The sequence below is a fragment of the Rhinatrema bivittatum genome, chromosome 2 (assembly GCF_901001135.1).
Source record: "Rhinatrema bivittatum chromosome 2, aRhiBiv1.1, whole genome shotgun sequence".
Taxonomy (NCBI): Eukaryota; Metazoa; Chordata; class Amphibia; order Gymnophiona; family Rhinatrematidae; genus Rhinatrema; species Rhinatrema bivittatum.
In genome coordinates, this window is record NC_042616.1 from 455122654 (window position 1) to 455137438 (window position 14785).

General features: G+C 43.2%; 1 protein-coding gene across 15 annotated transcripts in view; it reads right to left on the bottom strand.

Moving 5' to 3' along the window:
* RBFOX2 (RNA binding fox-1 homolog 2) overlaps positions 1 to 14785 on the bottom strand; it is a 932501-nt gene that overhangs the window by 58738 nt on the left and 858978 nt on the right. For 9 of the 15 annotated variants that reach the window (XM_029590392.1, XM_029590386.1, XM_029590390.1 and 6 more), the window contains one exon: positions 8479 to 8521. The exons of 1 other annotated variant lie outside the window; for it this stretch is intronic. In XM_029590392.1, coding sequence (XP_029446252.1) covers positions 8479 to 8521 — 43 coding nt within the window. Of the gene's footprint in view, positions 1 to 8478; positions 8522 to 10819; positions 10860 to 14785 lie in introns of all 15 variants that reach the window. 5 more of the 15 variants (XM_029590393.1, XM_029590387.1, XM_029590391.1 and 2 more) reach the window with 2 other exon arrangements.

Sequence of the window (14785 nt, forward strand, 5' to 3'; positions counted from 1 at the left end):
CAGCGACTACCGCAGCCGAATGCGGCATGTCAGAAGCTGGGATCAAAGCCCTTGGGAGACGGAAGTCCAAAGCTTTCACTTACTATGTGAGAAAATAAGTGACCGGGAAAGGGGGGGAGGGGTCGGCCATATGGGTTAATTGGATTCTCTTCTTTTGCAGAGTGAAGGGGGGTTCTTAGAGAGCAGGGGTGTGCTTGGGTCACTCCTTTATCCACTGAGCACAGTGGCGGGCATTGCAAAGACCTTACAGGGAGCATCTGGACCTGGAACTGGAGGATTTCTTGGTTTAGCAAACGAGGAATGAGATGGGCCGGAGTTGATGGGGGGTGCCAAAAATCATATTAATACATTTGCGGGGCAACAATATATGGGGGGGGGGGGGGTTGTGTAGAGAATTGGTAGCAGGTATGAGGAAGGACTTAGCGAGGATCATGATTATGTGGCCTAGCATTAAGGTGGGATGGTTGGACATACTTGTTCGACTGAAATGCAGGGAAGAGACATTGTGGAAAAAAGGGGTAAAGAAATTGGACAAATAGGTAGGTGGGTGTTGTCGCAAGGGGGGTTTTGGGTCCAGCATGAATGGGCATGGGATGTAGACGAGGGGCTGTTTAGGGGAGATGGGGTCCATCTATCGGAGGTGGGCATGGATCTGTTCAACAATGCCTTGCAGGAAGGATTGGAGAAGGTGCTTGTAAGATCTAAAGGGCCGCACTGGGGGAACAAGGACGACTTAGGCCGTCCTTGTTTGTGGTGGAAACCAGAGCCCAAGTTGTATTTGTCAATAATACCCTGTTAAAATGGCGTTGGGGGGGGGGTGTGCATCTCGTGTAGTTGGGGGGACTGCTACACGAGATGGCCAGCGAGCAGGGGGCTGAAGCTCAAGGCCACAGCTTACCCTCGCTGGGATGAGGCGGGGTAAGAAAGAAAGGGGAGGGATTGTATGCTTTACCACTGGGACGTGGTGGTAGAGGTGCCAAGGAGGGAGGAGCCAAGGAGGGAGGAGAAAAGGAGGGGGGGGGGCTTGTTTATAATTGTTATAAGGTTATGATCAGAAATGTTGTTATGAGGGCTCGGGGTTAGGAAGAATAAACTGCGGCCTGTTGTAATGCCACAAAGTGTGTGTTGTTTTATTGAGAGTGAGGAATGAGAGGAGCCAAGCACATGTTTGCCTCCCTAGGTTAATGAGCCTGTGCCGCTGATCGTCCTGCACCAAAGGTAACCTGGGAAAAGCGCGCAATGGTGGGTCCAGGTGGAGGGGGGCGGAGTGGCCGAGTGAGGCAGCTTGCCGGTGACGTGGCAGCTTTCCTGCCACATGGACTCGGCTAGCTGCAGAGGCAGGCTGCTTTCAGGCTTGCTGTCCCTTCCACCCATATGATGTACTGTTATCGGGAATGTTGGTATTGGGGGTTAATCTTTGTTGCGGTTGGAGGCGGAAACCCGAGCCCAAGTTGTATTTGTCAATAATGTACTGTTAAAACGGCGTGGGGGGGGGGGGGTTGCATCTAGTGTAGTTGGGGGGGGGGGCTGCTACACGAGACGGCCAGTGAGCAGGGGGCTGAAGCTCAAGGCCACAGCTTACCCTCGCTGGGCCGATGCGGGGTAAGAAAGGAAGGGGAGGGATTGTATGCTTTACCACTGGGACGTGGTGGTAGAGGCGCCAAGGAGGGAGGAGAAAAGGAGGGGGGGGCTTGTTTATAATTGTTATAAGGTTATGATCAGAAATGTTGTTGTGAGGGCTCGGGTTAGGAAGAATAAACTGCGGCCTGTTGTAATGCCACAAAGTGTGTGTTGTTTTATTGAGAGTGAGGAACGAGAGAGCCAAGCGCATGTCTTGCCTCCCTAGGTTAAGAAGGATAATGAGGCTTTAAGATGGAAACTGAATTCAAGCAAACAGTTCAATCTGAGGCTCTTGAATTCTCTCAGATGTGTCTATAACGCTCCCTAAGGGCATATGGAGAAATGTCTTCTTGAAGTTCTGGAAATGTCAACATCAAAGATATTCTATCTCCCTCAAGGAAAATGGAAAGGAGCGGGGGAAGTCAAAGGAGGTAAGTTATCTCTAGATAGCCTGCACCTCAGTAGAATCCTGGAAACATCTTTAGACCAGGTTGTCACTAGGACAACCCCGATTATATCGTTTGTGCTGGAGCTAGATTGAGAATAGACCCCGGAACTATTTTTGAACATAAAGATGAATATTTTCTTGACAAAAGTATAAACTTTTCAGATATATGCAAAGTAACTCAGGTCAGAAAATTTTGCCCATGAGTCAGGAAGTAATTTCTTTGGGGAATAATTTTTTTTCTTAGGTTTACATGAAAATGCCTTAAGTTCTGCAATAATACATATATATTCTTTGCTCCTTTGCAACTTAGATATTTTATATATAGCATGACTCCCCTACATAGGGATATATTCTGGCTTTCAGTCCATCAGTTTGAGGGAGTGTTAACCTGGCTAATTTTTGGTTTGTATAATTTCAGTAAGTTTAAATATGGTGCTGTTTTGAATCTGTCTTAGAATCTGATATCTTTTTCCCTCCCTTTTATTTCCTAGTAAGTATTTTCTTTATATGGATCCTCCAATGAGAACTGTGAAGGACTTGGCATTTATTTTTCCTATTTCTTAGTAACAACTGAATAGAGAAGCTAAGGCTTACTTTACCATCTATTGGTTTTTCCTTGTGGTTGTATTTATTTTCATGCACTTTATATCCCACCATTCCTCTGTACCTCATAAACGTCTCAATTAAAATGGCTGTCTTTAGCCATTTTCTCAGAATTATATTTCAATTGTTTTTGTTTTTTTAAAGTAGTATTACTGTAATTGAGCACTGTAATCGCTTACCATAAGAAACTATAACTTTGGAAACAGTATCTTTTAAAAATCAGTCCCTTGCTTTATATTATTTAACCTGGTGCTTGTAATTGATTCCAATAATACACTATCAGTTGAAATTTGACTCCTTATTTTAATGCAGTTCCATATATTTTTATGTATGAATGTGTGTGTATCTATCTATATATGTATATCTATCTCTATATACTGTATATATTTATATATAGAGATAGATACACACGGCCGGCTCTAGGGCAAATGGTACTTTGGGAGAAAATTGACGGGCCCACCTTTCTCTCTTTTGCCCCTCAGACATTTTAGCCCTCTTTTCCCTGCAAGCATTATTTCCCCCTCCATTCCTCATCTTCCTCCAAACATTTTCTGAACCCACTTCTTCCTCTCTTCATCGGTTTTCTCCCCTTTCTCACTCCTTTCTTTCCAGCATTATCCCTCCATATATTTTCTCTCTCCTTCTCTATTCTCTCACTTCCTCCTGAGACTGTCTTCCTCCCTGTCCCCACCTTATCTTCTACCAGGCATTCTTTTCACCCCTCCTGCCACTGAGCCAGATAAGTCTTAAAAGTGCTTCTTATCCAGATAAGACAGACAGATAAGTCTACTCTTTATACAGTCAAGTAGCTGCATTTGAGAATTAGCAATCTTACTAATCTGGATAAGTAGTCTTTTTCAGATTTATCCAGCTATTTGACATAGGCAGATAAGTAAGATGGCTAATGTAGAGATTACTTACCTGATAATCTCGTTTTCCTTAGTGTAGGCAGATGGACTCAAAACAAGTGGGTATAGTGTGCTCGTGCTAGCAGTTGGAGACGGATCTGACGTCAGCATGGGTACATATACCCCGCAGGAAGTGCAGCAATTCAGTAATCTCCCTTGCAAAAGCTTTATGGATATATGTGTAACTGACCGATCGATTAAATGAACAGGATTACCCATACCGATTGATAGTAGCTGGAGACCGCCAGTGTTCTCAACCGGAAGGCATGGATGCCCTATATAAGAAAACATGGCTTACCGTGAGTCGGTGAATCCCCATGTATACCGGCAGCTGGGCGGGATGCTGAGTCCATCTGCATACACTAAGGAAAACGAGATTATCAGGTAAGTAATCTCTACATTTCCTAGCGTGTGGCAGATGGACTCAAAACAAGTGGGATGTACAAAAGCTACTCCCGAACTGGGCGGGAGGCTGCCCGAGGTCCGTTCAGGATTGCACTCGCAAATGCTGTGTCCTCCCTGGCCTGGACGTCCAGACGTCCAGAGGACCACGTCGCTGCTCTACATATATATCTCTGCAGGAGACAGCATCCTAGTTTCTGCCCAAGAGGCCGCTTGCGCTCTGGTAGAGTGAGCCTTGACCCATAGAGGCGGTGGTTTTCCCGCTTCTACGTAGGCTGCCTTGATAACTTCTTTGATCCAGTGGGCAATGGTTGCCCGTGAGGCCGCTTCCCCTTGCTTCTTCCCGCTGTGAAGGACGAACAGGTGGTCCGTCTTTCATACTGCTTCTGACATTTCCAGGTATCTGGACAGCAGCCTGCCGATGTCGAGATGGCGTAGTATTCGACCTTCTTCCGACTTCTTCAAACCTTCCGTGGTAGGCAAGGATATGGTTTGGTTGAGGTGGAAGTGTGAGATTACTTTGGGTAAGAAGGAAGGGACCGTGCGAAGATGGATAGCCTATGGAGTGATTCTGAGAAACGGATCATGGCAAGACAACGCTTGAGCTCTGAGATGCGGCGTGCTGAGCATACAGCCAGCAGGAACACCATCTTCAAGGTTAACAAACGGAGGGACAGGCCTCGAAGTGGTCTGAAGGCGTGTCCCGCTAGGAATTCCAAGACTAGGTTGAGGCTCCACAGGGGCACTGGCCACTTCAGTGACGGGCGAATGTGTTTGACTCCTTTCAGGAAACGGGAAACGTCTGGGTGTGTGGCGATGCTGTTGCCGTCACTCCGGGGACCGTAGCAGGATAGCGCTGCCACTTGAACCTTGATTGAATTGAGGGACAGACCCTTCTGAAGGCCATCTTGCAGGAAATCCAAAATGATAGGGATTTTAGCGGCATGTGGATTGGTGCTGTGAGTTTCGCACCAGGCTTCAAATACTCTCCAGATCCTTATATATGTTAGTGATGTGGAGAACTTGCGCGCTCGGAGGAGTGTATCTATTACCGGCCCCTAGTATCCTCTTTTCTTCAGTCTAGCCCTCTCAATGGCCAGACCGTAAGAGAGAATTGAGCTGGATCCTCGTGGAGGATGGGACCTTGCTGCAGCAGGTCCCTGTGTGGAGGCAGGGGAAACGGAGTCCCTGCCAGAAGTCTTCTCATGGTAGGTGCCGGTTGACTGACTTGAGGTCCAGGACGGGCCTGAAAGTGCCCTCCTTCTTGGGTACTATGAAATAAATGGAATAATGCCCAGAATATTTCTCCCATGCAGGCACTGGGATTATGGCTTTTAGGGATAGGAGCCTCCGCAAGGTAACTTCTAGTGCCGCCCTCTTGAGGGGTGAACAAGGAGATTCCACAAACTTGTCTGGCGGGAGCTGAAGGAAGTCCAGGTAATACCCTTCTCGGATGATGGCGAGGACCCACTGGTCCGAGGTAATCTCGACCCACCTGCGGTAGAAGAGGGTTAGCCTGCCCCCTATGGCTGCTACCCCCGGATGGGTCGGCTGATTGTCATTGTGGGGTGCGGCCGGGACCAGAGCCCGAGCCGGTTCTCCTCTTGTTGTGCTTAGTCCGAAGACTGGTTCCTGGCCTGAGAACGAGGTGCTTGGTAGTGAGCCCTGTAAGGGTTGAAGCGCTGAGAGTTTCTACCTCTGGATGGTCTAGGAAAAGGGCGCTGGGCCCTCCTGGACCTGTCTTCCGGTAAACGGGGTAATGGAGAGGCGCCCCATTTATTAGCCAATTTCTCGAGGTCGCTGCTGACAAGAGGGATCCCTTAAAGAGCATTCTCGTGAGGCGAGTCTTGGAGGAGGAGTCGGCCGACCAATTACGTAGCCAGAGGTGTCTTCTGGCTGCCACTGAGGATGATACTCCTTTGGCTGCTGTACGAACTAGGTCGGAGGCAGTGTCAGTGAGGAACGAGAGGGCTGATTCCATGTCTTCTCCCGGGGTGTTGTTCCTGGCTTGTGATAAGCAGGAGCATGTCACCACGGTGCAGCAGGTCGCAATTCGTAGGGACATGGCTGCCACCTCAAAGGTTAGTTTCAGAATGGTGTCCATGCGCCGGTCATGTGCATCCTTGAGGGCCGCCTCTCCCTCCACCGGAATGGTGGTGCGCTTCACAATTGCGCTAACTATGGCGTCTACCATCGGGCACACCAGCAGCTCCTTGGTTGCCGGGTCTAGGGGGTACATGCTAGACAAAGCCCGACCCCCTTTGAAGGAAGCGTCTGGCGCATTCCACTCCAGATCGATTAACTGCTGTGCTGCTTGTAGGAGGGGAAAATGGAAAAACGCTCAGCGAGCGTAAGGTAGCTCCAAACTGCTTTGGAGACGGAAATTACTGAATTGCTGCACTTCCTGCGGGGGTATATGTACCCGTGCTGACGTCAGATCCGTCTCCAACTGCTAGCACGAGCACACTATACCCACTTGTTTTGAGTCCATCTGCTACACGCTAGGAAAATTGGAATTTGTCTGGATAAATGCTGCAACTTAGCCAGATAAATCAGAATTTATTTGGATATGCTGCGTACAACTGCTACTCTCATGTATTTTTACATCTAACTTTAAAATCACACACGTGGAGATTTTACCTGTGTAATTTAGATGCATTTGCCCTTCATAAGTCGGGTTTTACGTGTGTAAGTTGGGAGATTTTCTAACATGCGCATGACAATGAAATTACCAGTTCTGCCAATTAGTTTAACAGTTCGCCCAGTCTATTTGCAGGTCATCGAGACCTTCCTAGCTCTTGAGCCTAAACTCCCCCCATTTTACCCAGATCCCTCACCCAGTCAGTATTTCACTATTAAGTTGTTTACGATCACATACTTTAGAAACAGAGCAAATATAGATATATGCGAATAAGCTGCTAAATCTATATGCATAAATTGCTTATCAAATAGCAACTTGCACATGTAAATGTTGGCCCCGAACTGGAATGCCCCTTGCCTGAACTTTTTTTTTTAAACACATGCGCAAATTTACTCGTGGACTCTGACTTGTGTATTCTGAGGTTTATAAAATAGCATATGCACAAGTATATGCTATTTACATCCGTATATTTTATTTTTTTATTTAAAATTGTTTATATACCGCTTTTACAATTTGAGGATTAATCAAAACGGTATATGCGCAAGTTTTGAAAATTCACCTTTAAGTGATGAACCTCCATGTGAAATGAAAAAGTGCTGGTAGGACTGAGGCAAGTCCAGCCAATTTACAAAAATAATAAAAGCAAACAGATGTTTTATCAGAAGAAATGTTCTTTCCAGGCATTTCTTAGGTTCTATGCTGCCTTTTTTTTGAAGGCTTTGGAGAGGTGGGACGTTTCTCAGGAGAGACATGCTTTAAACAGTAAAGATTTAGTTTATCATCTAACAATATAAAAGAGGGATGTTTATTATAATAACATAAATGGATGAAATACATGGTTTTGTAAATGAGGGTTCTTAGATTAATTTATGTATTATTTTTCTGCAGTCTTACTTTTAGCCTCTGAATTTGAGAATGCTCTGAGATATCAATATTCATCATGCAACCTGATACCCTGCTCACATACAGGAGATTCTCCTGCAAATACTGTTTCAATTGTTATAGATGGAGAGTTCTAGATTATTTAATTTTTAAAGTTTTAAGACGTTTTATGGGGTATCTGTACGTTTCCTGGAATTCTCTATAATTTATGACTTCTGTTTACTATTCTGTTTACAGGGGTAAAATGTAAACCCTTACCAGCTCATGAAGTAGCCTCATATTCAATTAGAAAGTTATATGGATGCATACAAACATGATGAAAAATTATTACAGTTATAAGGTCCCTGTTTTCAAAGAAACTGGGTACATGGAGAAGGGTCTTTGCTCTGAGTCTCATAGGTTTTCCAGGTTTTTTATTTCTGCACTCAATCCACTGCCAGCCTCTAATACATTTATGGGCACAGCAAGTGATTTATAGTATGGCAACAAGTATCATCATTCTGAATAGTCTGAACCAACAGAACTCACACAAGCAATGCAAGATGACATCTATACCATAAAAACCATCCACTTTAAATAGTTTTTAGGTAATATCAATCAAATACATCATATGAGGTAAACCAGAGCTTTTGAAATCTTGTTTCTGTAAACTAGAAACTAGTTATTTAATTCCTCCTTCCCTATATATATCAGGATTATTGTATACACAAAGAAAATACTTTTTAACTTAGACTGTTTTCATATCTACAGGTCCACTAGCTTCATTCATTTTGATGCATTTAAACCTATTACTGAACCCAAGAATATTTTTTTAGTTTGACTTAAAAAAAAAAAGTGTCATTGAATAATTTATAGACATGTTTGAAAAAAGGCTTCTGTTCCCATCTCCAATGTGCTACTGGAATGGTTAGTAATAAAATTTTCCACAGCAATCCACAATCTGATTGGATGGCGGGTCACACGGGCACTCCTACCTGAGGTATTTTAGCGCTAATGATTGGTTCCTGTAAGACTATTCTATAACAGAACAACAGAAGAACAATTCAAACAAGAAAAACAGCTGTGGAGGGAAAGAAATTATACAAAACATCCACTGCCACCCCCAAAAAACAAACAAAAATTGGGGACAAGCCAGCCTTTTCCACCCAAGAATCCATTTATGCGAGCAAGCTTCTCAGTAGCTTTATTTTAAACTAAGACCCACTGTAGCAGGTTGTTTTATTTTATCGATGGATGTTACACTTTTTCATCTCCTTTCTTTTGGAAGATGTTCTACAATGATCAAGGCACCTTTCTTTCTAGACGTTCCTATAGAAATGTGATTATATGAGGTGAGACAGCAATACAGGCAAAAATTGATGAAAGTAAAGAAACACAAAGGAAGTTGGAAAAAGGGGAAGCAGGTCTGAAATTTAACATCTTAAACTCAAGAATTGCTGTATATATATTCTAGAGTTGTTTAAAAAATGTATGAGTATAGTATCACTTCTCTGCCTGTGTGTATAAGGGGTTTATAGGCTATATCTCTACACAGGATTGCTTATCTTTGTACATCATGTGTTCTGTTTTTAGGTCTATGCATGTGGTTTATTTCTCTTTGGAGTGTCCTCCTTAACTTGGGTTCCTCATAGTTCCCAAGAATGCATTAATGAAACCTAACAAGCCTAAAACTCCACTCTCTGCAGTAGAATACTGAATAGTCTTGGTAATCTTCATCACATGCAATCAAGTCAAAGAGGCAAATACAAATCCCACTTTGGTTCTTAGGATCAGATTAATTATTGGGCAACTGGAGTTGCTGTCCAGAAGTAAGAACTTTAGCCTTCTATGTTCCAGTTTGACAAGGAACATGATTCAATCCATGAACACAAACCAATGCATGCTATTTGTATTGCCGCTGTTCCCTGTCTACAAGGAGCAAAATGCAGTGGGATGTGTATGTTTAAAACACATTTTTGAGGGGTGACCTATAAGGAAAACTACAATTTGCATATATGTACAGTGTTCAAATGCACAGCATAACAATAGCAACTGCACTGCTGTATGTGATCCCATTAGTTTTGTTATAGTACCAATAAGCTCACTGAAACTGAATTTTGCTTATCTTATTTGTCATATTGCAGTGTACAGTCTAGAAAAGCAAAATTCAGCATAAAATATGTATTATATTCATAGTCACTCACTTGGTATGTGTGGGTGAAATTCTAGGTGAAAACAGAGGAAAGGAGAGATTATGGGCCGGATTTTAAAAGCGTTATGCATGCTGGGCCTATTTTATAAAGGCCCGGCGCCGCGCGTAAAGCCCTGGGACACGTCTAAGTCCCAGGGCTTCGAAACAGGGGTGGGGCCAGAGGCCTCCGGCACAGCAGCCATTTGCCACTGTGTTGGAGGAAGGTAAGTTAAAGGAATTGGGGGGGGGGGGGGGTTAGGATAGATTAGGGGGAAGGGAACGGGGGAAGGTTGCGGGTATTGGCGCGTGCAAGATGCACTAGTGTGCACTCCCTTGTGCGTGCTGACCCCCGATTTTATAACGTGCGCATATTTTATAAAATCTGTCATCCATGTGTGCGCGCCGGGTAGCGCACACACAGACGCCCACACGTACCTTTGAAAATTTACCCCTATGTTTTAAAGAACTGTGTCACTGAGTTGAACTATTAGTGCTATGAAGGTATGAGAAAATTTATTTTAAACTACATAACAGGCTTAAGTTTAAGTATATCCCTGGCATAACCTGCCCTAAAGAGATTCAATGTAGTAGCCATTTTTATTATCTTGAAGTAGTGGATGATGTCACTGTCACTGGGACTTTACTTCCTGTCTCAGGCCCCTATAAAACTGAACAATTTTAAAATCAGCAGAAGCCTACTTGCAGAAGGTATCCGTTCACTTATATCCACATTGTATGTCTGATCTAAAGTGAACCAATTTTGTGGTATCTTAGGAAAGGAAAATATGTCTCAAGTAATGAAGTAGTATGACAAATCCTATCGATATCAGTGTTGGTCTCAAGATTCATAAATGCGCACATTTGTGCACACGTGTCAGTTTGAAAGTTACAGCCTAAGAATTCAACAATGTTCCTCTAAGTAAGATCTAGAAACGTCAAGAAACCAAAGGCTTATAAGGGTTTCCCACCTAATTCCCCCTTAGGGCAAGCATAGTGACAAGGAAAAGCATGCTCACATTTCTGATAAACATACAGTACTCCACAAGGAAAGAATGAAGAGAGAAAATGATAATTAAAAACTGAAGAAAAAAAGGCTGGCTTGCTCAAAAAGGGTTATGGATGATAAATGCAATTTGTGTACTTACATACAGCTCAGCGCCATAAAATCCATCCTGATAAACCACACTGCAGAATCACACAAGGAAAGAAAAAAAAACAAACAAAACAAAGAAAAAAAAAAAACAAAAAAAAAAAAAAACAGAAAAAAAACACATTCCGGTTATTGAGGACTGTGGCATGCACATGCGAGAATTCACAAGCAGGTGATGTATGAATCTGCAAAACACCCAGACTTTTCAGGCAGGAGCAAGAGACAGAGTGTGAGAGCAGTATAATGGCAAAATCCCATTTTCCAGCATGCTGGGGGTGGAGTTGGGAGAGAAGGCAGAGGAGAGGAGGGAGGTGGGTGAACAACCTTTTCATCACAGTAAAAACCACTGGGGAGGTTACCATTCCTAAAGTCTTTTAGACCCTTTTCTTCCCCATGGTGAAAAGCATCTTATTAACTAAGAGAGACCATGGCGCATTCACAGAAAACAAGGGGAAGGGGGAGAAATGGACTAGGTGCACAACTGGATGGCGGCCAAGTTTAGAACACAGCCCCCTGGGATGTGAGGAGCTGAATGTGATCTCCACTTACTGTCCACGTGACAAAGGTTCAAAAGTTCGCCTGCCATGTAGTAAAGTTCAGGTTCAGGTTAACTTGGTAAAAAAAAAAAACAAGAGGGAGATGGGTTATAGATTACCAATTACCACCTCAGTCACATTACAATTCCAAATAAACCAGAGGTGCCAGTAAAGTTACAAGGAAGGTACTCTTTCCCCACTTGTGGGCACACTGCAATCAAAGCAATATACCATTGCCTACATTTGTTTCACATGAGCTTCCAGGGAATCCTGCTGACTATAGCATTCCTAAATAAATTGCCTTTTTAACTTTACTGCTGCTCCTCTTTCTAGTTTGTTTGGAATCTTTATTTTGATGAGAGAGACAATGTTTCAATCAGGGGGTCTCTCTCTGCAGTATACAACTGTTTTCGACATGAGGCTGGTTACAAGTAACCAATACCCTTCTCAAAAAATGAAATATGGTTACAAAATGTTTATTACATTTGTACGCACAAAAAATATTAAGCCTTTTAGTTTTGATTATGTGAAAAAATGGGAGTCATTATAAAGGCGATGTGAACATATATGCAGGTGAACTTTTGAGACAGTCTAGCAGCATGTGGAGTCATCTTTCAATGGGCTTTGCCATATAACTCTGTTAAAGATACATTATAACACTATAAGGTCCTAAATTTTCAAGTTCCCAATCATAATCTGCAAGCCGGGATCCATAAAAATGTGCAGAGAGAATTTGTAGCAGATGGGGATGGAAGCACATAACAAATATTTAGCTTTTATAGGACCATGAGTACCAGACTAATCCCTTAATAAAGACATTTAGTTGATCAAGACCTAGTGGTAATGTTATGCACAACCTTGCAGGATACCTGAGTTCAATTCTCAGACACAACTTCTGCTTATTTAGTTGATAGCCAAAGGGGCTGATGCAATAATTTTCGCGGAAAGCGGGCGCTGACTTTTCAGCGTCCGCTTTCTTAACGCATACATGGCTCCCACAAGGGGGGGTGCCATAAAATATGTAAATTAGGGGGTCGCACTAGGAAGGAGGCACTAGGGTTGCTTTCGCGACCCGCCGAGGCTGCCGGTTATGCGTCGGTTTTCATAACTCAGCGGTCTGCCGAGTTGTGTTTTTTTTTTACTTTAAAAAAAGAAGTAAAGAAAATCATTTTTTTCTGCTTTTCTGTACTTCTTTTACCTGCGCTCAGCTATTAACGCCTGCTCCTGCCTGCGCTCAGCTATTAACGCCTGGAGCAGGCGTTAATAGCTGAGCGCACATTTATCTTTTTGCATGCGGAGTGAATGAATAATAGGCTCATTCACATGCATTTGCATGTGATGAGCGCTATTACATTCACTCCGCGTCTGACGTGGGTTAAATAGGCGCTAATCCCCCATTGCATTAGGGGGTGGATTAGTGCCTATTTAACCCACGGAGTGCGGGTTATACAGTGCGCTCGGCTGAATGCACTGTATTGCATCGGCCCCAAAGTATGCTGTAGAGAAAGTGTTCACTGTCCCTGCTAGAGAGAGGAATTCCAGCTATCACATAAAATGGAAACTTATGGCTCGGATTCAGAGTGTGTGTATACTAAATTCTGGAAGAAGGTGTGATCTAAGGCTCCCTACTGTGGACTGTTGCTCCGATGTCTGAGTTATAGAGGGAAGAGGGTGAAGGAATAAAATTGGAGGGTACCCTTGGAGAGCTGTCAATGAACATTCATGGCATCATAGCTAATTTTAGTTGAACTGGAGGCTTCAAAGAGATAGACCAAAACAACAAATAATGGAAACCGCTATAATAGTATTACAACTCCCAGAATTTACATGTGGTATGTTATAATAACTAGTTTGACATTGTTTCTTTCACGTAAGTTCATTATGAGATGAAAAGTTGGGAAAAGGGTCTAATCAGAATTCAGCAGTAACAGGGATAAGTCATTCTCATGGATTTCAAAGAGCCATCAATAGAGCAAGTTCTCAAATTGGTGGCAGAAAGGGGAGGGCCTCAGCAGACCCACCACTAATTACAGGTAACTGCAGTTCCATCAGTTATTTCAGTATTATGGAATCCATTCCTAGCATTACAAAAGGAATCAGATGATGAGGAAAAATGAAAAGTGGCGGTAATTACAATTCAGGGGTTCAGACAACACTATATACCATGTGACTGTTACATCATCAACAGTAGCAGAACACCTTAAATAATTACCACCATGAAATTCACAGTTTTCATCACGTTCTGTACATACAACAACCCTGACATTTATATATTGTTTTTCCGTGACATATATTTGAAAGGACCATAGAAGCAAGGCTACAGGACTGAAGAAGGAGCATTGGCTAGCCCTCCTTTTAGTGTTAATGGAAGGGGAAGGGTGTTCTACAGTCCAATATTATTCATGAGTTGCTATGGGATATTCTCTAGTCAGAATGTGAAATTAAATGAAACTATAATGAAGCTAAATTTGCTTAAGCAATTAGAGAAGAGCGGGTTGCAGAAGTTGTGAGATCACATACATCTAGAGTATGTGCCATCACATTAACTAAAACATTATAATTTTATTTAGTTTACAGACATTTTTCTTACTATTTAGAATGCTCAACGTATAGAGGGTTATTTCATCAGAATCATCACTGTGATCTTCCAGTAACCAGCAGCACCACTTAAATTCTGAACCATTTTAGAATGCACATTTCATCACTTAAACCTGACAGTTCTTTCACACATCTGAAAAGTAGCATTTACAGCAAAACACTGCCCTTACATACCTTATAACATAGGATTATGAACAGGAAAAATATGTGGTTTTGCACAAGGGAAAACATTTTGATATTAAAAACAGCATCCTTTGGGGGTCCAAGATGGCTGCTACCCTGCCTATGCTCACCGGTGAGTTCCTGAGCTTCTTGCTGTTCGTTTCTTCTTTCTCCTCTAAGCATAGATTTCCTAATTTGATGTGGTGAAAAGGAAGAGAAGTGTATGAATCTACCATATGGAGGCCATGATGCTAGCTAGAAGTTCAGTGGATGCTTTTGTACAGCCACTAGTGCAGCAGCAGGAATCTGAAACTAATGTTGGGAGATCCACAGGAATATCTGAACCTCCCAAGCTCAGAAATCTTACAGAGTTCTGGGGATATGACCCTTCCATCCCTGCCTAGGCTCTGATGTACTCTGGGGGTCCTTCAATTCTTTCTGTGATCTTTTTTGGGTTTAGTGCTGTCAGACATGGGGACATGGAGGAGGAGAGGACAGTTGAGCTGTGGATGCCTGGCGATATATACAGACAAGGTGAGAGCCCTGAGAGAGTGCTGGACCTAAGGTGGTAAGGATTCCACTGGAGGCTTTGGTGGCAAGAGCGCATGCAGAAAAATGTTCAGGCTGGTTGAGTGGCATAACAAAAAAAATAAGGATGTAGAACG